The 24432-nt window shown below is 36.9% G+C and overlaps 3 protein-coding genes and 1 long non-coding RNA gene across 4 annotated transcripts in view; 3 read left to right on the top strand and 1 right to left on the bottom strand.

Moving 5' to 3' along the window:
* Positions 1-358, bottom strand: part of LOC107683558 (uncharacterized) — a 2403-nt gene extending 2045 nt beyond the window's left edge. The window contains exon 1 of the long non-coding RNA XR_001633732.1: positions 307-358. This is a non-coding gene — a long non-coding RNA (uncharacterized LOC107683558). The remainder of the gene's footprint in view (positions 1-306) is intronic.
* A 119-nt stretch (positions 359-477) lies between these two features.
* LOC107683555 (dnaJ homolog subfamily C member 3-like) lies at positions 478-9299 on the top strand. Its single transcript, XM_016479634.1, has 12 exons — positions 478-957; positions 2204-2314; positions 2947-3071; positions 3160-3234; positions 3357-3500; positions 4905-5086; positions 5353-5472; positions 6171-6276; positions 6486-6606; positions 6708-6840; positions 7021-7169; positions 7999-9299. Exons 1-12 carry the CDS (start codon positions 873-875, stop codon positions 8142-8144), a joined length of 1497 nt encoding a protein of 498 aa, XP_016335120.1. The 5' UTR covers positions 478-872; the 3' UTR covers positions 8145-9299.
* Positions 9300-9475: 176 nt separating this feature from the next.
* On the top strand, positions 9476-13106 carry LOC107683579 (cytochrome b5 domain-containing protein 1-like). The gene is made up of 4 exons (XM_016479653.1): positions 9476-9681; positions 9806-9882; positions 10670-10888; positions 12840-13106. Exons 1-4 carry the CDS (start codon positions 9561-9563, stop codon positions 13104-13106), a joined length of 684 nt encoding a protein of 227 aa, XP_016335139.1. The 5' UTR covers positions 9476-9560.
* Positions 13107-14834: 1728 nt separating this feature from the next.
* Positions 14835-24432, top strand: part of LOC107683578 (chromodomain-helicase-DNA-binding protein 3-like) — a 65512-nt gene continuing 55914 nt past the window's right edge. Inside the window, exons 1-10 of the mRNA XM_016479651.1 lie at positions 14835-15183; positions 17232-17374; positions 18361-18534; positions 20576-20700; positions 20779-21017; positions 21833-21960; positions 22047-22176; positions 22769-22944; positions 23170-23424; positions 24366-24432. The exon at positions 24366-24432 is cut by the window's right edge and continues 146 nt beyond it. Of these exons, the coding sequence (XP_016335137.1) occupies positions 15018-15183; positions 17232-17374; positions 18361-18534; positions 20576-20700; positions 20779-21017; positions 21833-21960; positions 22047-22176; positions 22769-22944; positions 23170-23424; positions 24366-24432 (1603 nt within the window). The 5' untranslated portion in view covers positions 14835-15017. The remainder of the gene's footprint in view (positions 15184-17231; positions 17375-18360; positions 18535-20575; positions 20701-20778; positions 21018-21832; positions 21961-22046; positions 22177-22768; positions 22945-23169; positions 23425-24365) is intronic.

Below are 24432 nucleotides of genomic sequence, written 5' to 3'. Positions count from 1 at the left end.
GGTGAGAATAGACTTTTGGTGGAAGGTTAACATGGGACATTTTATAAAGTCCTATTATTTTCTGTTGTGTTGTATAATGCTGTAAGAACATAATGCATAGAATAGAATAGAACAGAATAGAATAGAATATTTACCATGGTAACGATGGTTTCCTTTACTAAAGGCCAGGTGAGAATAGACTTTTGGTGGAAGGTTAACATGGGACATTTTATAAAGTCCTATTATTTTCTGTTGTGTTGTATAATGCTGTAAGAACATAATGCATAGAATAGAATAGAATAGAATAGAATAGAATAGAATATTTACCATGGTAACGACGGTTTCCTTTACTAAAGGCCAGGCGAGAATAGACTTTTCCTCCCAAGTAATGATGGGTCATATCAGCTATCAGCCCAATGCAGGACGTGGGCGTGTCCGTCCAGTGCGCTAACATGATTCGGCCAATGGGACGGGAACACGTTTGTCGGCAAACACGGATGTGAGCAGCCAGTCGCCGCGCTGAAATGTAGGGCGATTTGAATTGTAAACCCAGCCAGGAGGTTCACCAAGAGGAGACTTCCTAAAGTACGTGGCCGGCAGCAGTTGTGCACGGTCACTGTCACACTGGGGCTAAGAAACACCTCTCTATAAATTACAATACACGTTTTAACCTCAGCAGTCGGCGGAGAGACACACGGAACTAGAGTTTCGCATTCCTTTATTCCACTCGGACATATTTATAATCCGGACAACAGAAACATCGCATTCTATGTCGGATGTGTCGCTGTTAGGATGATCTGAGTGTAAATACTCTTTCTGTTTTATTGACCTACTGCGTTGTGAGTCCCAGTGGAAAGACACGGTTGTATATCGGGGGTGTGATAAATGTCACCATGGAGTCGGGACGGCGGAGAGGTTTGAGCAGTGTCCTGTCCTCCCTGTCTCTGCTCTGTGTGGTCCTGGACCTACAGCTGGACGGTGAGATTTCACTTCTCATGCACACCTGACATCTTACTTTCTTTTTTTTTTTTTTTAAGGAAATATTTTTTTCCGGGTTTTTTTTTCCAGTTGTCTGGGGAGTACCATAGTATTACCATGTTTTTGGACAAGGACCATGGTAATACTATGGAAGTATCACTTAAATCATGGGACAGGAATATGGTAATAATGAAATCTGTATCAGAATAACATGATTCCACCATCTGGCACTGTAATTCTACCATGGTACCTCCAACAGGTGCTCAGCAGGAAGTGTCAAGGAAGAAGTCTTTTAAATAGAAATAGAATAAAATCATATTGACTTTTAAAACTTAGTAAGATTCCTATCTAGACAGCATTTTGATGTCATCTGATACTGTCTAGGTTGACCGCTCATTTTTCAATTTCTCTGACTTTAGAATCTGATTTTGGTCAAACAGAAAAGCACCATAGCACTACCGTGTTATTATTTGGACATTTAATATGGTAACGCCATGTTTATGGACATAAACCATGATTTATTTGATGTACTTAATGAGATCTAGAGGTGGTAGTTCGTTTTTTAATTAATGTATGCATTATTGTGACAACTAAACATATAATGGCCATCTATCTACCTTATACCTAGGAGTGGTTAACTTAATATCATACATTTAAAGCTTTTAAAGATCTTTATTGGTTAATGTTGAAACAGAAGCCGTTCTAGAGTTAAGTAGAGATGGTGATTTTAGTTTTACTTTTGTTTTGTTTTCCATAACTACAGGTGCATCTCAATAAATTAGAATGTCGTGGAAAAGTTAATTTATTTCAGTAATTCAACTCAAATTGTGAAACTCGTGTATTAAATAAATTCAATGCACACAGACTGAAGTAGTTTAAGTCTTTGGTTCTTTTAATTGTGATGATTTTGGCTCACATTTTACAAAAACCAAATTACTGAAATAAATGAACTTTTCCATGACATTCTAATTTATTGAGATGCACCTGTATAAGGCAGGGTGCTGTTTGCATGGTTTCACTTTTTGTGCTGTCATTGTTAATCGAAACATACATGCAGTGGAATGCCATGTTGAATTCCCTTTAAGGAGTTTCGTTATTATGACGTGATAGAAACACTTGTTGTTTTGGGTATGTAAGTTTAAGGTATGTAATCTCAGTCCCATCAGGCAGATTGAGGGTTTTCAAAGCTGCCTCATTATGAAATTGAGCAGGTGTCATGTGTAAGTCACCTGTCTCTTTATTCCAGGTGTGTTAGGAGCAACACCTGTTGAGATTGAGCATCATCTGGAAATGGGCCGTAAGCTGCTGGCAGCCGGACAACTGGCTGAGGCCCTGTCTCACTATCATTCAGCTGTGGGTAAGACATACACAAACACAGTGACATATGGAGGCTACAATACCATTCAAAAGATTGCTGTCAGTAAGAATAAAAAAAACAAAAAAAAAACTTTTACTTAAGAAAGATGCATAACATTAATGACATATATACTGTTACAGAAGATTTCTTTTTCAAGCAAATGCTGTTCTTTTGAACATTTTATTAATCAAAGATGAATCTTTCAAACTTTTTTTAATCCTCAAAAATATTTAGCAGCACAACTATTTGCAACATTGATAAGAATAGTTTCTTAAGCACCAAATCGGCATATTAGAATTATTTCTGAAGGATCATGTCACATGTGATACTGAAGACTGGAGAAATGATACTGAAAATTCAGCTTTGCCATCTGAGGAATAAAATAAATGTTTAAATATATTGCAAAAAAAAAAAAAATAGAAATAATATTTCACAATATTACAGTTTTTACTGTATTTTTGTTCAAAGCTTTGGTCAGCATAAGAGACTTAAAAAAAATGTACAGACCAGTTTCATTTTGTTGTTTTATTTGATGCTAATTAGTATTAAAATGCAATTACATTCAGTGTACGTAGGTAATTTAAAATAAAGAAAAGATGCAGTTCATTAACCAATGCAAATGTCTTAAACAGAGGGTGACTCTAAGAACTACCTGACATACTACAAACGGGCCGCTGTTTTCCTGGCTATGGGAAAGTCCAAGTCAGCTCTGCCTGACCTGTCCCAGGCCATACAGCTCAAGCCAGACTTCCTTGCGGTGAGTTTATTTTTGTGGTCGTGATATCAAACTAAGTTCTAGGTGGCAGTACCGTATATACATGTTTATGGTGTGCATGTGTTTTCAGGCCAGACTGCAGAGGGCTAATATTCTACTGAAACAGGGAAGTACTCAAGAGGCTAGAGAAGACTTCCAAGCAGTAGTGAGTGAAACAATTCCCTTATTCCTTTAAAACCTGCCAACTTCATTCTCAAACCAGATCACGTTTTGCTCCATTTTGTTCTATTTCCTGCCTCCTGCTCTGTTAACGTTTCTCCTTTGCAGCTGAAGCGTTCCCCGGATCATGAGGAAGCACATGATCAGCTCCGCAAGGCCGAGGAGCTGGAGTTACTCCAGGAAGAGGCACATGAGGCCCATCACCGTGGAGACTACAGCACTACTGTCCAGGTGCTGGAGAAAGTCATAGAGGTGAGTTAGTCTGGAGATCAAAAATGCACATGCAGCAACAGGTGTTGTTTATTTATTGCTACATGTGTTAATAGTAATATTAAAGGGATTGTTCACCCAAAAAATTAAAAAGATGTTATTTATTTATCCTCATGTTTTTCCGAAACCATTTGGCTTTTTTTTTTCTTCCTCAGTGAAACACAAAATACGATTATTTTCAGATTCTAGAATCTTTTTTGTAAAACAGAAGTGTTATGTAATGTATACTGTCAAGCTTAAAAAAGGACCCAAAAATTATCATAAAAGTCATCTCTAGAACTTGTGTGCTATTCTGAATACACACAGTAGCTTTGTTTGAGTTAGAAACGGAGATTTACACTATTGTGGAAATGTTTGGGGTTGGTAAAAATGAGTGCTGTCAAATGATTAATCGCGATTAATCGCATCCAAAATAAAAGTTTTTGTTTACATAATATATGTACTGTATATATTTATTATGTATATATAAATACACACATACAGTATATATTTTGAAAATATTTACATGTATATACATTTATATATTTATATTCTTATATTATATATAATATATAAATATGTTTAATATATATAAACATAGCAAATGTTTCTTAAATATATATGCATGTGTTTGTATTTATATATTCATAATAAATATACACAGTATACACACATATTTTATGTAAACAAAACTTTTATTTTGGAATTTGGATGCAATTAATCGTGATTAATCGTTTGACAGCACATTAACATTTTTTTTATGTTTTTGAAAGAAGTCTCTTCACCAGGTTCACCGAGGCTGCATTTATTTGGCCAACAAAATACAGTAAAAACAGTAATATGTGAAATAGTATTACAATTTAAAACTATAAAAATAAAAAAAAATAATTGAATTTATTTCTGTGATGGCAAATCAGAATTTTCAGCATCCATTACTCCAGTCTTTAGTGTCCCATGATCCTTTAAAAATCTGATTTGGTGCTCAAGAAAAAATTCTCATATTCAATGTTGAAAGCAGATGTGCTGCTTAATACTTTCTGTGGAAACATTTTTTAAATAGGATTCTCTGATAAATAGAAAGTTCAGAAGACCTGCATTAATTTAAAAATAGAAACGTAACTTTATACATGCCTTTACTGTAACTTTTGATCAATTGAATGCATTCCTTATGAATAAAAGTCATTATTCACTGATAATATGAAAGTTTTGGATTATGTTTAGGTGAAGTATTCTTTATGAATTTTTATCATGTATCACTTTATGACTTTCTTTATCCCACTTTCTCTAATTTGAGCTGTTGAAATGAGTGGCCCTACAAATAAAATACAAAAACAAATAACAAATCAAATGTTGCCGTTTAAGCTTAGCATGTCTCCGGTGATTCAAAAACTTTTCTTTGTTTTCCAGCTCTCTCCTTGGGATCCAGAGTCTCGCGAACTAAGAGCCGAGTGCTACATCCGACTCGGGGATCCACGGAAGGCCATTATGGACCTGACACCAGCCACACGTCTCCGTGCGGACAACCGAGCAGCCTTCCTCAAACTTAGCCAACTCCATTACAGTTTAGGAGATCATCACGACTCGCTTAAGTATGTCATTCCGTATGAATGACAGCCACATTCTTTGGTTATTAAATCATACAGACAGTATTCAAGCATCTCCTGTAAGCTGCTTCAAGGACAATTCTAGAGTCATACCTTTTAGTAAATACACTTGTCAATCCCACACACTGACTGTGTGCATGTACAGTAGTTGTAATAATAACACTCCAATCTCATGTGATGTTCAAAAGGAGAGTTTTCTCTCTTTTTTGCTGCTGTTCACTGTGTGTTTCCCTCTTTGTTTCTGTTTTCAGTCAGGTCCGTGAGTGTCTGAAACTGGATCAGGATGATAAGGAGTGTTTCGCTCACTACAAACAGGTCAAGAAGCTCAGCAAGCAGCTGGACTCTGCAGAAGAGCTGATCTCAGAACAGAGGTGCTGAAAACATCCCTTCCCTGTCACTTCTAGAAAATTGGCCTTCAGGTCTAGGCTTAGCTTACCTCACTCGAATTCATTTTTGGCCTTTGAGATGTGTTATATTATAATTTATTTTATAAATGTATCATATTTTATTTATAGCTATATCTTATTATTTATTGTGTCACATATTCCATACACTACCGTTGAAAGGTTTGGGATTCTCTTGAAAGTCTTTATCAATATATCGGTCAAAACAGTAATGTTGTAAAGTATAATTTTTTTTAACATTTATGAAAATATAACTAATTTCTGTGATGGTAAAGCTGAATTTTCAGCAGCATTACTCCAGTCTTCAGTGTCACATGATCCTTCAGAAATCCTTCTGATATGCTGCTTTGCTGCTCAAGAAACATTTCTTATTATTGAAACCAGTTGTGCTGCTTAATATTTTTGTGGAAACTGTCATACATTTTTTTTAGGTTTATTTGATGAACAGAAAGGTTAAAAAGAACAGCATTTATTTGAAATAGAAATGTCAATTTAATGCGTACTTGCTGAATAAAAATAATGTATTTTAAAAAATCTTACTGATTTGGTTTTGAATGGGTTTTATATCTCCATCAGTGTCAAATTTGACATCATTTTGATTATTTCAGGTTTTTCAGTTCTAATGGTTTATTCATTCTTTTGTTTTATGTTTACTTGAATGACAGGTATCAGGAGGCCATTGAGAAGTATGAATCTGTGATGCGAACAGAGCCGAACGTGGCATTCTACACTAATAAAGCAAAGGAGAGGATCTGCTTCTGCTTAGTCAAAGTATGTTCCTTTACAAAATGTAGTTTAGTTATTTTACAGCTTTTTAAGGGGATGAAACCCCTTCTAGTCCAGCTGTCCTAGTAATCACCATTTATATGGTATGTTCACTTTCACATCGTTAGAGGTTAATAAGAATAAGAACAGTCTGGTTCTGGTGTCTAGCCTCACGGGTTCTGTTTTTCTCTCACTCCCTCTTTTGGCTCCTCCAGATGAAGAGTGCCGAGGAGGCCGTAGACATTTGTTCAGAAGCCCACCAGAGAGAACCTCAGAATATCCACATCCTCCGGGACCGAGCAGAGGCCTACATCTTACTGCAGGAATATGAGAAAGGTAGTTCAACTCTCACTGACTACTATAAAATGTACCGAATTTTCTACCCTTTCCATTTCGTTTGCATAAACTCACGTTTCTTCCTCTGTTCCTCTTCTCAGCTGTGGAAGACTATCAGGAGGCACGGGAGTTTGATCAGGACAACCAGGAGATTCGTGAAGGTCTTGACCGAGCACAGAAGCTCCTCAAGCAGTCTCACAAGAGAGACTATTACAAGATCCTGGGGGTCAGCAGGTAAGGCAAAATCCTGCCTTAAAATGTTGCAGAGTGTGTTACTTCCTTAACTGTTTCTGTGCTGTTTTATGATGATAATAATGCAGAAATGGTCAAAGGTTGTTTCTGGGGCACCTGCGGTAGTAACAATGAATGTAGATTGTTTGACTGAAATGCTTGTTTCTTTTCACTTGTTTTTAGGAGTGCCAACAAACAGGAAATCATAAAAGCGTATAGAAAGCTGGCTCAGCAGTGGCATCCTGATAATTTCCAGTCTGAAGCAGACAAGAAAGAGGCAGAGAAAAAGTTTATCGATATCGCATCAGCAAAGGAAGTGCTCACAGATCCAGGTAGGAAAATGTCAGATGACAGCAAAAACTAAATTAAGCATGAATACAAATGATTTTCAGTCCTTATCAGTCTGTTATTGAAAATTTCTGTTGTCGGTCAATTTTTTGTAACATTTTTGTTTCAGCTTGTTTTATCTCTGGATATTTTTTTTTTTTAAGTTTTTTAAATGTTTTTGTCTGAAGTGTCTTATGCTTACCATGGCTGGTGAAATATTATTATAATTTAAAAGAACATTGTTGTATTCTATTTTTCTAGTAAAAAAAATCCCATCAGTACTGAAACCAGTTGTGCTGCTTAAAATGTTTGTGCAAGCCATGATAGAGTACCATTCAAAAGTTTGGCGTAAATAAGATTAGAAAAAAGAGAAATTAACACTTTTATTCATTAAAGATGCATTAAATTGATCAAAGCCAAATGGAAAGACATTTATAATGTTACAAGGGATTTCTTGTTTTGATTTTTAAATTCATCATAGAATCCTGATCCTGGTCTTCAAAATTGATAACAATAAGAATCATTATTATTAAATGAGCAACAAATCAGCATATTAGAATGACTTCTGAAGGATCATGTGACACTGAAGACTGGAGTAATGATGCTGAAAATTCAGCTTTGCTTTCACAGGCATAAATTCTAAAATGTATTACAATAAAAAAGCAGTTATTTTCAATTATAATATTTCACAATGTTTATATTTTTACTGTATTTTTGGTCAAATACTGTATATCTAGCTTTGGTGAGAATAAGAGGCTTCTTTCAAAAACATTAAAATCCTAATTATTAAGTGTCTTCAAATCGATGCATTCTTCTTTGTTGTTTTCTGTTCAGAAATGCGTCAGAAATTTGATTCGGGCGAGGACCCTCTGGACCCTGAGAATCAGCAGGGTGGAGGAGGTGGAGGAGGCAGAGAATGGCCCTTTGGCTTCAACCCCTTTGAGGGCGGAAACTTTCACTTCAAGTTCCACTACAACTGATAACAGAGAGGCTGATGCAGTATAAACGGACAATGATTTGGACTAAGAAACATGGCTAGAGAACCTGCTTTATCCAAACTGAACTTTGGAGGAAACTTATCAAACAGGGAGTTTTTTTGTTGTTGTTGAGACTTGAATCCACAGGCTGTTTTGGACTTCTCCAGGAGCAAATTACTTGATCGGGCAAACACTACTAGTTTGGTGTTTGATTTCCTGTCCTTCAATACGTAAAAATGGAGTCTAGTTGAACTTGGAGTCTTAACTGGAGTCATTTTGGCTCAAAAATGTTGATCTTTCTTTGACATATGTGCCATCTTTAACATCACTCTGTCTTTCTCATTCTGTCTTTTTTTCTTTTTCTGCTGCTTATGTTTGTTTTCTTTGAATAACGCTCCAGAATTTAGGGTTGTGGTTTCTTTTAGACTGTGCCATGTACTTCTGACACCAGTATGTCATATTTGCGTTCTTAAAGATTCAGCGCTGACATGCCGGCAGTCTTGAAATAGATAAAACTGTATTGCACGCTTTTTGGCAAAGGAGGTACCTTTTCTCATATCTTTGTCTCATTTTTATTTAATTTTTTTAACCCAACTGCATAAAACTACCAGAAATGAACATGCTTTATAACTGCTTCATAGCCTGACACCTTTGATCTGATACCAGTTTGCACAATAGTTTTTTTTTTTTACTGAAATCTTTGCTAAACGTTTACATGACAGAATGTGTATGATCATTCGACAGCTGTTGCAGATGATAAATCAGATGAAAGGCTATGAAGCAGTCTTTATTTGGTTGAAGTTAATATATCAACAGGTCAATGTCCCACAACAAAGCTTTATGTAAACTTAAGGAGTTACCTCTGCACTTTCGAGTTGAAGGTCAACCAACTTAAGAAATCACTAGCTATTGGAAAAAAAAAAAAAAAAAATGCAATATTTGAAGATTTATGAAATGTGGCAAAAGTAATTTAAAAGGTTTGCAGGTTTTTTGGGTATATGCTTGTTAGTTTGTGCTGACATGCCAATGCAATGACCTTTACTGATGTTAAGGACATGGGTCTTCCTAATGTTTTATGCTGGTTTTTCATTTGTTTTAAGCTAAACAAATTCATGAAAGTCTCCAAGATATACTGTATTTAAGAAAGAGTATTGAAGACTCATTTGTCAAGTGTCTTTTTTTCTAGGATTAATTGGTGGACTTGAAGGTAAAGGCAAGCATCACAATTACTTTTATTTAAGGGTTAGAGGTTCTTTTTTTTATTTTTATTATTTTGTATTTTTATCCGAAGGGTGGAAAAAATATGATGTAAAAAATGCCAAAAATATCAAAATATAACAACAATCGTTTTGTACAGTGACTGAATACTCATAAATTGAGTAAACAGTTTTATTTCTCCAAAACAGTTAGTTTGTTAGAATGCGGTGCCCAAAGTATTTCACGCCGAAGGAGGTGTCTGTTCACAACACTCTCAAAGATATATGGGTGTCGTACCTGGGCAAAGTGTACGATCTGACACCGCTGCTGGAGGAATATAAAGGCAAGTCACCATATCATTAAAAAATGAAAAGGAAGAAACGATTTTGTCCCCAAACTTTTTAAATGTGCCACGCATTAGCTGATTATTATTAAGAGCATTGTAACAAAGACTCTTTCTCTTATAGGTGATGTGTTATTGAAACCTATCACAGAGTGTGCAGGAAAGGACATCAGTCACTGGTTTGACCCAAAGACAAAAAATGTAAGCCACTGTAATAACATTTGTAAAATATTTTCATGTAATTTTGCAAAACCAAGGACTCCTATAGGGCACACACATAGAACTCGTAATTTAGTCATTTTTCCAAATATCGTCATTTTTTTTAAATATAGTATTTGCTTTTAGTATTTTTTCCAAGTATGTTTTCATATGTTTTATGATAATTTCAAAGATAAGAACTTTGAGTAAAATCTGTATCTTTTTAAAAACATTTCTTCATTTTAAAAAAAGTATGTTTTTCCCACCCTGAGAATATAACCAAAACCAAACTAGGCAACTGCATTGCTGTCTGGTTGTTTTGTTAAAGTTAGCATGAAATTATAATTGACTATACTTTTTTTATGGAACATTGCAGTATTTATTATAAATGTCTTATGCACGTTATTATTTTTATTTAATGTGCCCTTGTAATCTTTAATAAAAACAAACAAAAAAACATTAATTTCCCCTCTCGTTGCAATGATCTTTTCTCTGATAAGATGTGGACCAGCAACCTGTCACTCACATGAGATGCTAATAATGCAGAGATGCAGCAATTAGCAAATGACAATGTCAGTTCCCAAAAACAAAATAGTCTATCTCTACATTATTTTCTCATTCGAAGAGGTGTTTCACTCAGATATACTTCACAGTGATGGAAGAAAAGAAAATCACAATTATCATCTCATGCTGACTTTAAGGGCACAATCTTCTGAATGATCAAACATTTTTTACATGATTATGGAGCTGATGTTTTTTGTTGATTCAGTGTTGTGTTTTCCCTTTTTAGATTCTTACCCATGTTGACCCATTGACTGGCTGCATTAAATACTACACCCCTAGGGTGCGCTTTTTACACACACCCCCTCCCTGCCCTCGCACTGACTGGCCCAATGACTTCGGGAAGCCGTGGTGGAAGGATAACCGCTACGAGGCTGGGTTGCTGTCTGCCAAAACACGCTGGATCCGCATTATCAACACTCTAACCTCCCAAGAGCAGAGGCTGGAGGTAGGCCAATATTAACCTGGCATAGATTTGTAGAGAGCAGAAAATGTCGATGCTGACTCATCTGCAATATGATTTCAGGATTGTGCCTCAAAAAGTGCATATTAATTGTTTAAAGGGGTCCTATTATGCTTTTTCACTTTCACAGCACATTTCGTATTTCAGAAGGCGGGCCTTCATTTGATACAGGAACTAATCGAGCCGGTCATGCCAGACTGAGGAGAAAGGTGTTGTAATAATGTAAAATATGTGAAAAATAATGTGTTTTTCGAACAACCTAGTATGAGAGCCTGTTCTAGTACAGCCCCAAAACAAAATCAAGACTTTGTAAAAGAGCAGAATAGGACCCCTTTAAGCATTCATGAGATAAAATGCCTGCACAGAGCACATTCCTTGTCAAATTGCACGCTTGATCTGCACTGCTGCATACTGAAGAGGGCAGGGTTGCACTGCTCCATCGCTTTGTAGCTCCTCTCCATCTTTTGATTTCGTCCTCCCTCCCGCTCTTTGCATCTGATCCTTTTCCAGCTTGAAGGAAATGGACCTAATGTTAAGCCTCTGGCTTTACACACGTTTTCAGACTGACCGTACTGATTCACTTGCTTCAGCGGCCACCAGGCTGCATCTTAAACTCTGGGCTGAATAACCATCTGGCAGTTTTCATTCAGCCCAGATGCTTCTTTCTCTTCTTTCTATGGGCCTGTCGGAGACAAATTCCTGCCCTGTGTCTTTCTATAGGAATGTTTGTGCATTCATAAAATAAACATGTATTTGGAGTAGGGTTGCAAAGGGGCGGAAAATTTCCGGTAAATTACTTTCCATGGGAACTTCGTCTGGGGAATTTTGGAAATATTCCAAGTTTGAAACTTACCAGGAATTTATGGGAATTAATTGGAAATTTGGGGAAATTTATAAAACTATCATATATAGCCTACAAACATAAATATTAACATTTTGTTTGATCATAGGCTCACATGCATGCAAACTAATACAAATTTAAAAAATGACATTTTTGGATTTTTTGGGGGGGGTATCTGTGATGCTTTTTTCAGGATTTACTGATGAATGAAAACTTGTGAACAGTGTTTATTCAAAATAAAAATATTTTCTAACAATATAAGTCTTTACTATTACTTTTTATTAATTTAACACATCCTTGTTGAATAAAAGTATTAATTTATTTCAAGAAAAGATACTGACCCCAAACTTTTGAATGGTAGTGTATTTTTAAAAAGGATTTCTATTTTAAATAAACGCTGTTCTTTTTTTCTTTTTTTAACTCTTTATTCATCAAAGAATCCTGAAAAAAGAATCACAGGTAATAAAAAAAAAAATTAAACAGCTCAACTGTTTCCAAAATTGATTATAAATAAGCATATTAGAATGATTTCTGAAGAATCATGATGACACTGAAGACTGGAGTAATGATGTTTAAAATTCAGCTTTGCATCACAGAAATACATTATAATTTTAAGTATATTAAAGCAGAAAACCATTATTTTAAATTGTAATACCAGTAATACTGCGCAATATTACTGTTTTGTTCTGTATTTTTTATCAAATAAATGAAGGCTTGATGAGCAAAAGATATGCAATGTTTAAAACATTAAAATAGTAATGTTTCCGAACTTTTGACCAGTACTGTACCTCTGTATGATAACAGAAAACTGGCAGAAAGAGCATCACAGCTTGTGCTAGTTTATACCTCATAAATTGTCAATGAAATAATGCTAACTCGCTTAGATTTTTCATATCTTGATTTACTGAAATCAGGTTGTTTTAACCAAGATTATGCTGCAAGATTTTTTTCTCAACTACATTTAAGTCCCCAGTTCCTGCAAGTTTGCAAATTTCCAGTTTATTCCCATTAATTCCCATGGAATTCCCAGAATTCCTGGAATTTTGCAAACCTAATTTGGAGCAGCCAAATAGTTCTAAGCTGTTATTTTCTAAGCAAGTTTGCTCCGAGGAGACTCTGAATGAGATTCTCCAGCGATACCTGCGCTACAATTCCCATGCAGCAAGCTACACCTGGAAGCACGATGGCGTAAATTTGGACATGAGCAAGACCCTGAGTGAAAACGGCATCCCTGAAGAGGACGAGTTTTACTGCGGAAGCCCAGACTGTGACCTCTTCTCTCCATCCATATGTCTGTATTTCAACGACGACCTCACTGAACTCTTAAAAACGCATGCTATTAATATGAACAATGGCATATAATTAATTAGAATATCACATCCACTGCGAGCCAATTTGAGCAAGAAGCATGAACGCCACATCAACTATTCATGTGTTCAGTGTTTCATCGATTCCTGTCGGTGGTTATCTTATTGCAGCTCTCTGGGCTTCATCCAATCAAATGCTGAGCAACAGAATAAAAAAGATGAATGTCAGCCTACATAATAAACCCCTGAACCATAAAGTCTGGTGGTTGCCATGGTAATTGCTTGGAGGAAATGCAGCAGCTACTAAGTAGCATTATATATGTATGCATGTACACAGAAATTATTTCATGCAGCCAACATTTCAATTTAATCACTGCTTTATGAGACTATGCCATTAACGTCTGCAAACGTGCATCTTTTTGGTAAGCAGTTTCATTTGCTTGTGCTCCGTGTACTTGGTCTAATGAATTTTTTGGGATCGTTGTTGTTCTGTGTGCACAGTAAAGAACATCTAGAACAGTGGTTCTCAACCAGGGGTCTTGAGATTGCTTAAAATGATTTAAAATAAGACAAAATATGCACCAAACAGCTAAAACGCAAGATGTAAGCTGATGTCAAATTTCTCGTTTTAATTCATTCCCTCAACACCTGTTTCTATGATCTTGAGAAACCTGGATTTATGTGGAATTTTAAGTGTGATTTCAAGACCTGGAAAAGGCATGGACATTTCTATAACAAATATACATTTTTGTAGCTGCCCAGCTCAAAAACTATAGTATTAGGTAAAACCTGCTGAGAATTCACTATTTGTGTGTAAAAAAAATAATAAGAAGAAAAAATGTACAAATCACAAATTACTACAAAAATCATGTACTGTATATTCATTAATAGTAATGTAAATCCTGATAAACATTCAGTTATTGATCATTCAGTTATTGCACCTGTAATTTTGGAATTTTATTACATTATCATATTTTATTTAAATATTATAAAGAAAATCTTGCTATTATAAATATAATTTAGATTATTTATATTAATATTTAAGTAAATTAATTAATTTATATATATATATATATAAATTAAAATGAAAAAGTTTGAAATGAGCATCTTTTTTCCACAGCAAAAGTACTGGAAATATCTTGAGGTGACTTCACAATCCAATATGTGCATTTGCAAAATATTGTAATTCAGCAGCTAAAAATATAAAATGATCCATTCCATTTCATTTTCCTAATAATTGATTCTATTTTGGGCGGCTCTGATAACTTGCTTTGTTTTGTCCTGAGCTCAAATAGTTAATTTTTAAGCAATGCAACATGATGTAAGTGTGGGCATGGCTGCGGCTGCGCTCCCCCCTCTAGCCAAACCTCACATCGGCCCCTTCGCTCCACATTTTATTTTTTTTATCGTTATTTTATTTTTTTAGATTTGTTTTTACAAAGGTGGGGGCCTTAAAAGAATATTAAGGTGGCTACGTTTGTTAGATTCATGTTGCGCTGCGTACAGTGCGCGCGTGCGCTTTCGGAAAAAACAGACAGTAAGCAGACAAGTCTGAAGCAGAGAGAGCGAAAGCTCACACAATAAAACGAGTTGAAATACAAGTTGCAATCAGCTATACGCCCCCCCACAGTAGCAATGTGATTATTTTTAAGGGAGGGGAGTCTGAAGAGAGAGCGAGAAAGCGAGGGAGAGAGAGAAAGAGAAAAAGGAGAAGAAGGAGGGGGGGGGGGCGTTCTGAAATAATATAGTCAGCCATTTTTCTGTAAGGGGATTTTTCTTATTGGGGTGGGGGGGTTGTTAAAAAATAAATATAAGGGCGGCCATCTTTGTTTCTCTGCCTTGTAGTGTAAAATATTCCAAAACGCCCCCCACTTTTTCTGTGTCGATTTGAATATTAAATAAATATCATAATTCGGAAGGAATACACTTTTAGATCTCGCGGAACGGGGTCACCGACGGGAATATAATGTCCTCTCTTCTCCGTTCGTGTGAGGAAGATGAGGGCACAGCGGTTAATTCCGAGGCAGGAGATTTTGATGAAGAAGAAGAAGACGACGGAGACCTGGACGATAACGCAAGCGACATAAACTCGCCGGCGGCGCTTAGAGAAACTGCAGCAAGAGCCGCCCCAGGTACCGTACAGTCCGCGGAGCGCGCGTGGGGCGCAAAAACACATCGAAACAAACGCGAATGCTCCTAAAACCGCCACAGCGACATCTGCGCTAATGCACACTTCAGTCTGGCTCCTCTAAATTGGCGTTTGCTTTATTTATCCGCGTGCATTTCGGCAGAGAGTTGCATAGCGTTTGGCTAAAGTTGACCGATCCCCCCCTCTCTCTGTCCCGTCTGTGTCACTCATCAGGTCTGTCATATGATGGTGTTTTCTCATCTCCAGCTGTGATCCGACAAAGGAGCATTAAGCCGCCACTATGTCCTTTTGTGTTTGCCCTGAAGGTTACAGACTTGGCACTTGAGCAGATAAAGAATAACATGACAATGCATTGATCTAAAGAGGCGTGAGCGTCAGGACTACCGCTTTGATGGTGACAATGTAACGTTAAATAAACTTGACCCGACCCACTGCCGCCTGGTCCAGTGCAGGGCAGAGATCTGTGTGCTGCGATGCTTTCACTTTGCAAAACTCCAGTTTGTTCGCTGTCAGCAGCCCTCGGGCTGTTTTGAGTGTGGGAATATGTCAATAAAGCGCTAAATTATTATGTATATCTATGGCATAACATCAACAGAAAAGTTTCCACAATTCAGTCGATCAGTGCGCCACACAGCATGAAATGCCTCAAAGCTTAGTTAATAACATGTTGCTCTGTCATATTAGTGAGTCCTTTTTGTAAGATTTTACTTTTAAAAACAACTTATTATTTCTAACTTTTATGTCACTCTGCAACTGTGCTGATGTTTGTGGACATATTTGGGGCCTCGTTTGGTGCGTAACCGCTGTCTCGCGCATTCCCACAGTGCGCATGAATCGATTAGCACGCGCGTCCCGTCTCAGACCCCCCGACCTTCAGCTGCGGTTCATTTGGTGGTCTGCTCCCCGGGTGCAGGAGTTCACGGCGAGGGGAGCATCAGCTCGGTTCGCGGCCTCTCGATCACCGAGCCCCGAGTGCGTGCTACTGCCGCCCCTGGCTGCAGCGGGCGGGGGAAAAGGCTCTGCCAGCGCGCGTCAGCAACAAAGACGCAATCACATCTAACTCGTTTATCGCAGCGCAGTGGCGATAGTTCTAATGCGATGTCAAACATGACATGCTGCATTTATACAAACAAGCTGTATCAGTGTGAATGGAACAGTGTAAAATGTGAGAAGGTGTACTACTTGTTACCGTGAGGAAGTATTTCTTATCTTATCTTATTATAGGACTTGTTTGGTGTCAACTAATGTAGTCAGGTTGATTTAGTTACATTAAATTATATTCTGGACTTGGTAATATTATGACCAAAATGTACTTTTGAATTGAAACAGGCTAAAACATAGCTGTTCACGTGTTCTGCACAGAGCTGTATGCTTTAAATGAAAGAACAGACTGGATCTGAACGATTTTACATGGCTGCTGTAAATAGTCACACTACTAGAGCTGTTTAACTCCACTTTGCCCCTCTGAAAGATGATGTCTGTGTCAAAGCGCCTTTTATGGAAGCGTGTCAAAATTGTCATACTACAGCTACCTTATTTGGAATATGTAATGTTAACCATTTTTAGGTGACCTGGCTGTGTGTTTAAAGAAAAACTATTTTGAACATTTTGTGAAAGAAGAAAAGTGGGTTGCTGCATCATTTAATTATTCCTTAAATATTTGTACTTAAAGTAATTTCTTCAACTCACACAGTGACATGAAATTCTCATCTCATGGAGCGCTGCATACAATATTTATCATCGTCTTAAAATTCACTCCGTAAATAGCTTTCGGAGAGTCGTAATTAGGTCATGTAGATAATCGTGTTTGTGAGATTCATTCATTAAGTCCTACAGCTTAGCTCAAGTCAGAAGTGGAATGACTTATATTTCCTGTGTGACGGTCTCGGTCTACGCACCGCTCGTGTTGTTCAATAATTGAAGTGGGAAATGATTTGAAAGATACCTCAGAGGGTTTGCATAGAATTATGGTCACTTTCATTTCGTCAGTCCTCGCATGTTCCCTCATTTCCCTGCATCTCTCTCACTTAGATGATGGAGACGACATTGGTGAGACATTGGACAGGGACAACCTGGGGAAAAAGAAACGAGGCCCTAAAAAAAGGAAAGAGACGAAAAAGAAAGACAAGGACAAGGAGGGGAAGATGGCCAAAGCACGCAAGCGCAAAAAAATAGTATGTTGTTCATGCATTTTTTTCTCTCTTAATGTTGAAGTGCATTTTTTAAAATTAAACCTTTGTTTAAAGGGTTAGTTCGCCCAAAAATGAAAATTCTGTCATTAATTACTCACCCTCGTGTTGTTCGAAACCCGTAAGACCTTCGTTCATCTTCGGAACACCCTTTAAGATATTTTTGATGAAATCTGAGGGCTCTCTGACCTTCCCATAGACAGCAAGGTAACTACCACGTTCAAGGTCCAGAAAAGTACCAAGATGATCGACAAAGTAGTCTGTGTGACATCAGTGGTTCAACTGTAAAGTTACGAAGCTACGATAATACTTTTTTGCGCAACGAAAACAAAAATAACGACTTTATTCCACATTTTCGTCTCTACTGTATGACGTCATCACGACGGATCTGGGTAAGCGCCGCCACACACTCGCGTCATGGTACTGTCGTGAATGCGCGTCCACAAGTGACGCAGTAGAGACGAAAATGTGGAATAAAGTTGTTATTTTTGTTTTCTTTGCGCAAAAAAGTATTCTCGTAGCTTCGTAACTTTACAGTCGAACCACTGATGTCACACGGACTACTTTGTCGATCATCTTGGTACTTTTCTGGACCTTGAACGTGGTAGTTACCTTGCTGTCTATGGGAGGGTCAGAGAGCCCCGAAGATGAGCGAAGGTCTTACGGGTTTGGAACAACACGAGGGTGAGTAATTAATGACAGAATTTTCATTTTTGGGTGAACTAACCCTTTAATAGTAATTTGCAAACTGTCAAATGATTATTAATCAAGCTACAAATTTAATTGCAATAAATCATGTATGTCAATATTTTCTGAAAAGGGCCCATTGAATGGAGATAATTATTAAGATAATTGCACTCATTTAAATTAGTTAAATTATTTTTATCGTAAATTTTTTTAATGAATGCATTATAGTGACAGTTCTAATTATTTGTTCTGAAGCTTCGGTTTTATTTCTCTGTCTCTTGCAGGACAGTGATGTAGAAAGAGACTCAGAGCCGGACTATGCCATGAACTCTGACAGTGCTGCCAGCGATTATGGAGGAGAGAAGAAAAAGAAGAAGAAACACAAGGACAAAAAAGAGAAGAAAACCAAGAAAAAGAAGAAAGAGGATGAAGACAGCACACACGAAGAGACCACAAAGGTTATTCTTTAGCACTTTTTATGCCTTTTCTTGCTCTGCCTGCGGAGTTGCATGCTATTTCCCATCCGCTTTGCTGATACAGGTTGTGTGCTTCTCCTTATTCTCCTCTGTATCCAAATCAAACACGATCATCTCATTATAAAGTGTAAAGCGGAATTAGTTTACCTAACTTAGAGTGGTAAAACTGTTTTGCTGTGGTTGGTATTCATGTTTTGTGTTTAGTTTTTGGTGAACTTGGACCCTACTGAAATTAAGCAAGTTCTCCCAAGCAAATCAGTATTTTAAATAATTACATAAAAATCTTAAATAGGAGTTAGTGGGTACTAGGTAATTTTATTGTGTACTCATTAAAGAAATAGTTTACCCAATCGTTTGCTGAAAATTGACTTGAAATTTGGCTTTACATCACTTGCTCACCAATGGATCCTGTGCAGTGAATGGGTGCCATCAGAATGAGAGTCCATACAGATGATAAAAACATCATAATATTCAAAACCCCTTACCCATGAAGCATGCTTTATTAGATTGTGCTCTGCGAAAACATTTATTACTGAGTTAACACTTTTGAAGAAATTTAAATTAAACCAAATACAGTTTTTACTGAAAAGTCTTTAGCAAAAAGATTTTAGCGAAAATAGATAGTAAAAAAAACTGACATAGTTTTACTATAACGTTTTCTTGCAATGAAAATAGCCACAGAAACTGGTGTGCCGTTAAAAACAAACAAGCAAACATCACAATAATCTGCATATAATCCACATGACTCCAGTCCATCAGTTAACATCTTGTGAAGTGAAAATCTGTGTTTGTAATAAATTCATCATCATTTATTTTTTAACATTGATAAAAGTCCTCTATTCATAATATTGCTTTTGTCCAGTGAAAAAGTTGAATCAAAAAAGAAGAAACAAATTCACCTACATCTTGGATGAACTGAGGGTTAGAACATGTCCAGTAAGTTTTCATTTTTGGGGGAACAATTCACATAATAACTCCCATTAACCCAGATCTAGGATTAAAGTATACATTTTTTACATTATATTTAAAATATATATATTTGTATGGAAAGAACCTTCTTAAATTCAACAGGGTCCAAGTTCACCAGAGGAAAACGAATCACCTTAACACTGACTTATTACAAAACACGAATACCAGCTACAGCATAACAACAGAGTTCAAACCCATGATAAATTCCCTTGATTTCACCAAGCATACATAATTAAATTATTCAAGTACAAGGGCCAGTGGGTGTTCCCCACTGCCTCAATTTTGATCATTTTGAATTAGTTATACTTAGGATTTAATAGATTTTAAACCAATGTTTTTTTAATGGCAACTTTATGATATATATGGAAACAGTATCATGATTACAACTAGTAAGAATAGCAGAATATTAGGGATAATACAACCAAAAATGAAATTTCTGTCATCATTTTCTCACCCTCAAGTTGTTTCAAGTTGATTTCTCTCTTCTGCTGAACATAACAGTTTCTGGTCCTCACTGACTTCCACGTTATGTTTTTCATGCTGTGAAAGTCAGTGGGGACCAATAATTGTTTGGTCACTCACATTCTTCAAAATAGCTTCTTATATGTTCAATAGAAGAGAGAAATCATACAGGTTTGGAGCAACTTGAGAGAAATTAAATGATGACAGAAATGTCTTTTCTATCCCTTTAATACATTTAATAATAGCTGTTAGTATTTACAGTGTACCAAAAGATGAATCGCTTTTTTCTGCTGAGCTGATGTTAGTACTGTATATGCAAGAAATTTCCCTCAATATAATGTGTTTGCAGACAAAAAACTCACACATCCCCGAACACAAACCCATCATCAGAGGTTCTTCTCGCACTTGCACCCAGAAATTATGAAAGATTGACAAGTACAAACTGTGACATGGTGTTTCTAGCTGTTGCAAGTCCATGATAATGTACAACACACATAATTACTGATCCAGTTAACATGTAGTGGAGTCTAGGGCACAGATATCTATTACTCATCCACACTATGACAGCCATATGATGAAGCCTTTCTTCCAGCCGGTAGAGATGAAAACGTCGGCCCAGCTGGCTAGGGAGTGGGGACTGGAGGATGTCGATCACACATTCACAGAAGAAGATTACCGCACACTAACCAACTACAAAGCCTTCAGCCAGTTCATGAGGTACTGACCTGCACCAGAGGATTCATACATTGTAGTTCCTTTGCAGCAACATATCTGTAAACATATGATCCTCTGCAGACCCATGATTGCTAAGAAGAACCCTAAAATCCCCATGTCCAAGATGATGACCATTCTGGGGGCCAAATGGAGGGAGTTCAGCTCCAATAATCCATTTAAAGGCTCGGCAGCTGCCGTCGCTGCTGCTGCAGCTGCCGCCGCAGCAGCCGTTGCTGAGCAGGTCTCCGCAGCAACAGCCTCCCCTGAACCTCCACCTCAGCCACCACCACTTCGCAAGGCCAAGACCAAAGAGGGCAAAGGTGAGAGGTCACAGAGCATGTGCAGCTGTATGGGTTTCAGTACAGGACTTGTTAATTCACTTTGTTATATAAACACACAGCATCAAAAATATGTGTTTTGGTAGGACTGATTTTAGATTTGACAGTGATTTTTTTAAAGACACAACAGGTGTTAAAGGAGAAAATGTAACTAATAGATAACACTATACTTTCCCCAGTTTATTAATCACAGTACGTTAAGACAATTGTTTTGTATTACAGGTTTATTGAAATGTTATTTTTAAATATGCAAATGAGGCACTACCTTTTTTAAGTATGCACACATTTGCATACAGTTTGAAAACTGAAATCTGAACTTAATTAAATCTGATAAAGCCACGTTTAGAATTCTTGTTTTCTTTAAAAAAAAAAAAATGTCAAAATTCCTGAAAATTGTACTTAAAATTTGGGTGTAATAAGGCAATATATTACAACTCAAAATTGCATGGGTCAGAAACAACAATAACTATATTATTTAATTTAACGTGGAAGGGCCAGTGAATATTTTGTCAGGCCAAGTAAAAAAAAAAGAAAAAAAAAAAAGAAATCCTTGTTGTAGAGTCCTGCATGCTCATATCCCATATTTTTACATTAAGGTTGCCTTTGCACTCATTTAAAGTTAATATTTAATTAATTACATTATTAAATGTAGTTTTATACATATCTCCAAATGTATATTCATAATGCCTAAATACACCTAAAAGCACTTTAGACATTTAATTTCAGTGTTAAGGGATTTATTTTTAATGCAAAATACTGTTTAATTTTAATATTGCCTATTTATTGGTTTTCGTCAGGTCCTGGCTTTAAGAAACGCAGTAAGAGTCCTCGTGTCTCAGATAAGAAGAAGCCAAAGCCCAAGAAAATGGCTCCTCTGCGCATTAAACTGGGAGCGCTTGGTAACAAGAGGAAGAAGAGCAGTTCGGTGAGAGTTTGTGTGTAATACGTGTGCACATGAATGTGTGTTGGGTGCAGTGGTTCTGTTTGATCTTGTGTGTGGTTGTAATGCAGAGCGAGGAGGTGGATGAGGACGATTCTGAGCAGGAGAACTCCAGCGTTCACAGTTCTTCAGTCCGCTCTGACAGCTCGGGACGGGTCAAGAAGAACAAAAGGGGTCGCCCGGCAAAGAAGAAGAAAAAGGGTGAGACGGTTACTTTTCCTTATTGTGTTGGATCTGTCTTTAAAAACTATGTCTTAACCATCTGATGTATGAATTCAATAAAAAAACTCCTTTTGAAATGAAAACAAGAATGTAATCTTACCCAATCTATTCCCCTACAAATTTATTCATAATTTTTCAAAACTGTTCATTGCAATTTAAAGTTTCTTGGTTCATCACTATAGAATCAAGGTAAGTACAAAAGATAATCGCCCATGGTGGTTTGGATGTACATCCTTAAGGCCCCTATATACTCATGGCGAAGTTCTTTTTTTCTTTGCTTAGGGGTAAGAAGTTGTTTGAATACCTTTGTAGCTGTATATCGATGCTGCCCATGTTGCTGACAGCGATGTTTAGATGAAAATGTAAATATGTGCTGCTCACTTTCCTCTCAAAAACAAAATAAAAACACAACAAAAATGACAGTGGTGAGAAAACAGTAGTTAAGAAAGCATCTGATCATAGCAATGTGCATATGTTTGCACCAGCTCTGTAATTCATGTAAAAAAAGCGGAGCCCCAGAGCACACCTACCTGTTACTATGTGATATGTGGTATGTCTGTTTCTTTCTCAGTGCTGGGTGATGAGGATGGCGATGGCTATGAGACTGACCATCAGGACTACTGCGAGGTGTGTCAGCAGGGAGGAGAGATCATTCTGTGCGACACCTGTCCTCGAGCGTACCACCTGGTGTGCCTTGAGCCTGAGCTTGAGAAAGCCCCTGAGGGCAAGTGGAGCTGCCCTCACTGCGTGAGTCACATCCACCCAAACCTACAGAACTACAGACTGATTTTAAACTGAAACCAGACACCATTTGATACTTTTTCCACATTTTTATATGGGAAGGTTATCAAAAACATCAAAAATTGTTGTCTTGAATATAATATGAGATGAAACAGAATTTTTCAGTTTGTTGTTCCTGTATTTCCTGTATTGGGTTCTTCATTGTAATTAAAGTGCATGCTTTTTTTTCAGGAGAAAGAAGGGATCCAGTGGGAAGCAAAGGAAGAAGACTTTGAGGACTTTGAAGAAGAGTGTGACGATGTCCGGGATGTGGAGGCAGGGCTGGGAGGAGAGGAAGAAGATGATCACATGGAGTTCTGTCGCGTGTGTAAAGATGGCGGAGAGCTGCTGTGCTGTGACTCCTGCCCGTCATCCTATCACATTCACTGCCTGAACCCCCCACTGCCCGAGATCCCCAATGGAGAGTGGCTCTGTCCACGCTGCACTGTGAGTAATTTTATGTCACAGGACTTAATGTTTATTTCTTTTTGTTGTATTGGAAGTCTCTTAAAAACAATGCATTCATCACTGATATTTTCTAGTGTTCAAGTGTCTTTTATGCGGATAATTTTTTTCCCCATATCTCAGACCCAAACATTTTAAAGTAAAATTTAAAACTATGCTAACAGAAACATAAACCATATCAATATTTATTGTGAAATAAATGACTTACTGACCCATAGTTGTGGAGTAAACCACAACAAACAATTTTGGCCCTAATAAAGTTTTTCCAAAAGTTAGTGTACTTGGTTACCATGGAGACAACACTGTCAGTGAAGAGCATGCTTGAGATGAAATATGAGACATGTGATGTGTGAAGAAAAGAAAGAAATGCAAGGTAAATATCACTTGTTGTGAACAGAATGTTTGTAATTTTATTTTCAGTCAAGGTGGAATTTTGTTAAATTATGCAAAAATGTGTGAAAATATTATTTTATTGTGGGTATTTAGAATACATAAAATGTTAGGAATAAATTACATCTGTGTATTTACGTTTATATATATGTGTATGTGTGTGTGTGTGTGTGTGTGTGTATATATATATACACTGAACAAAATTATAAACGCAACACTTTTGTTTTTGCCCCCTAGCATTTTATGTATTTTTAATACGCACAATAAAATAATATATAAAGTATATAAATAGAAGGATTGATTTAAGATGAGCTTAGTTGAGGTAAGTGAGTTTACTTGTGCTGATTTTAGTTTGATGCAAAATTAGTTTTGGCTTGAGAGTTTGTTTTGAGCGGACTAAGTAATTTATTAGGTTACTTCAGGAAAATAGACTTGCAAATTTTAATTTGTAATTAATGCATTACAAATTCCTCAATGATTAGTTTAGTGGAAATATTTCATATGATCTGCAACTTCTGTTGTTTGTTTTTCAGTGTCCACCAATCAAAGGGCGAGTGCAAAAAATTCTGCACTGGCGATGGGGTGATCCCCCACCCCCGG

The sequence above is a fragment of the Sinocyclocheilus anshuiensis genome, unplaced genomic scaffold (assembly GCF_001515605.1).
Source record: "Sinocyclocheilus anshuiensis isolate Anshui unplaced genomic scaffold, SAMN03320099.WGS_v1.1 scaffold874, whole genome shotgun sequence".
Classification (NCBI taxonomy): Eukaryota; Metazoa; Chordata; class Actinopteri; order Cypriniformes; family Cyprinidae; genus Sinocyclocheilus; species Sinocyclocheilus anshuiensis.
This window is presented reverse-complemented; position numbering and strand designations above follow the sequence as displayed.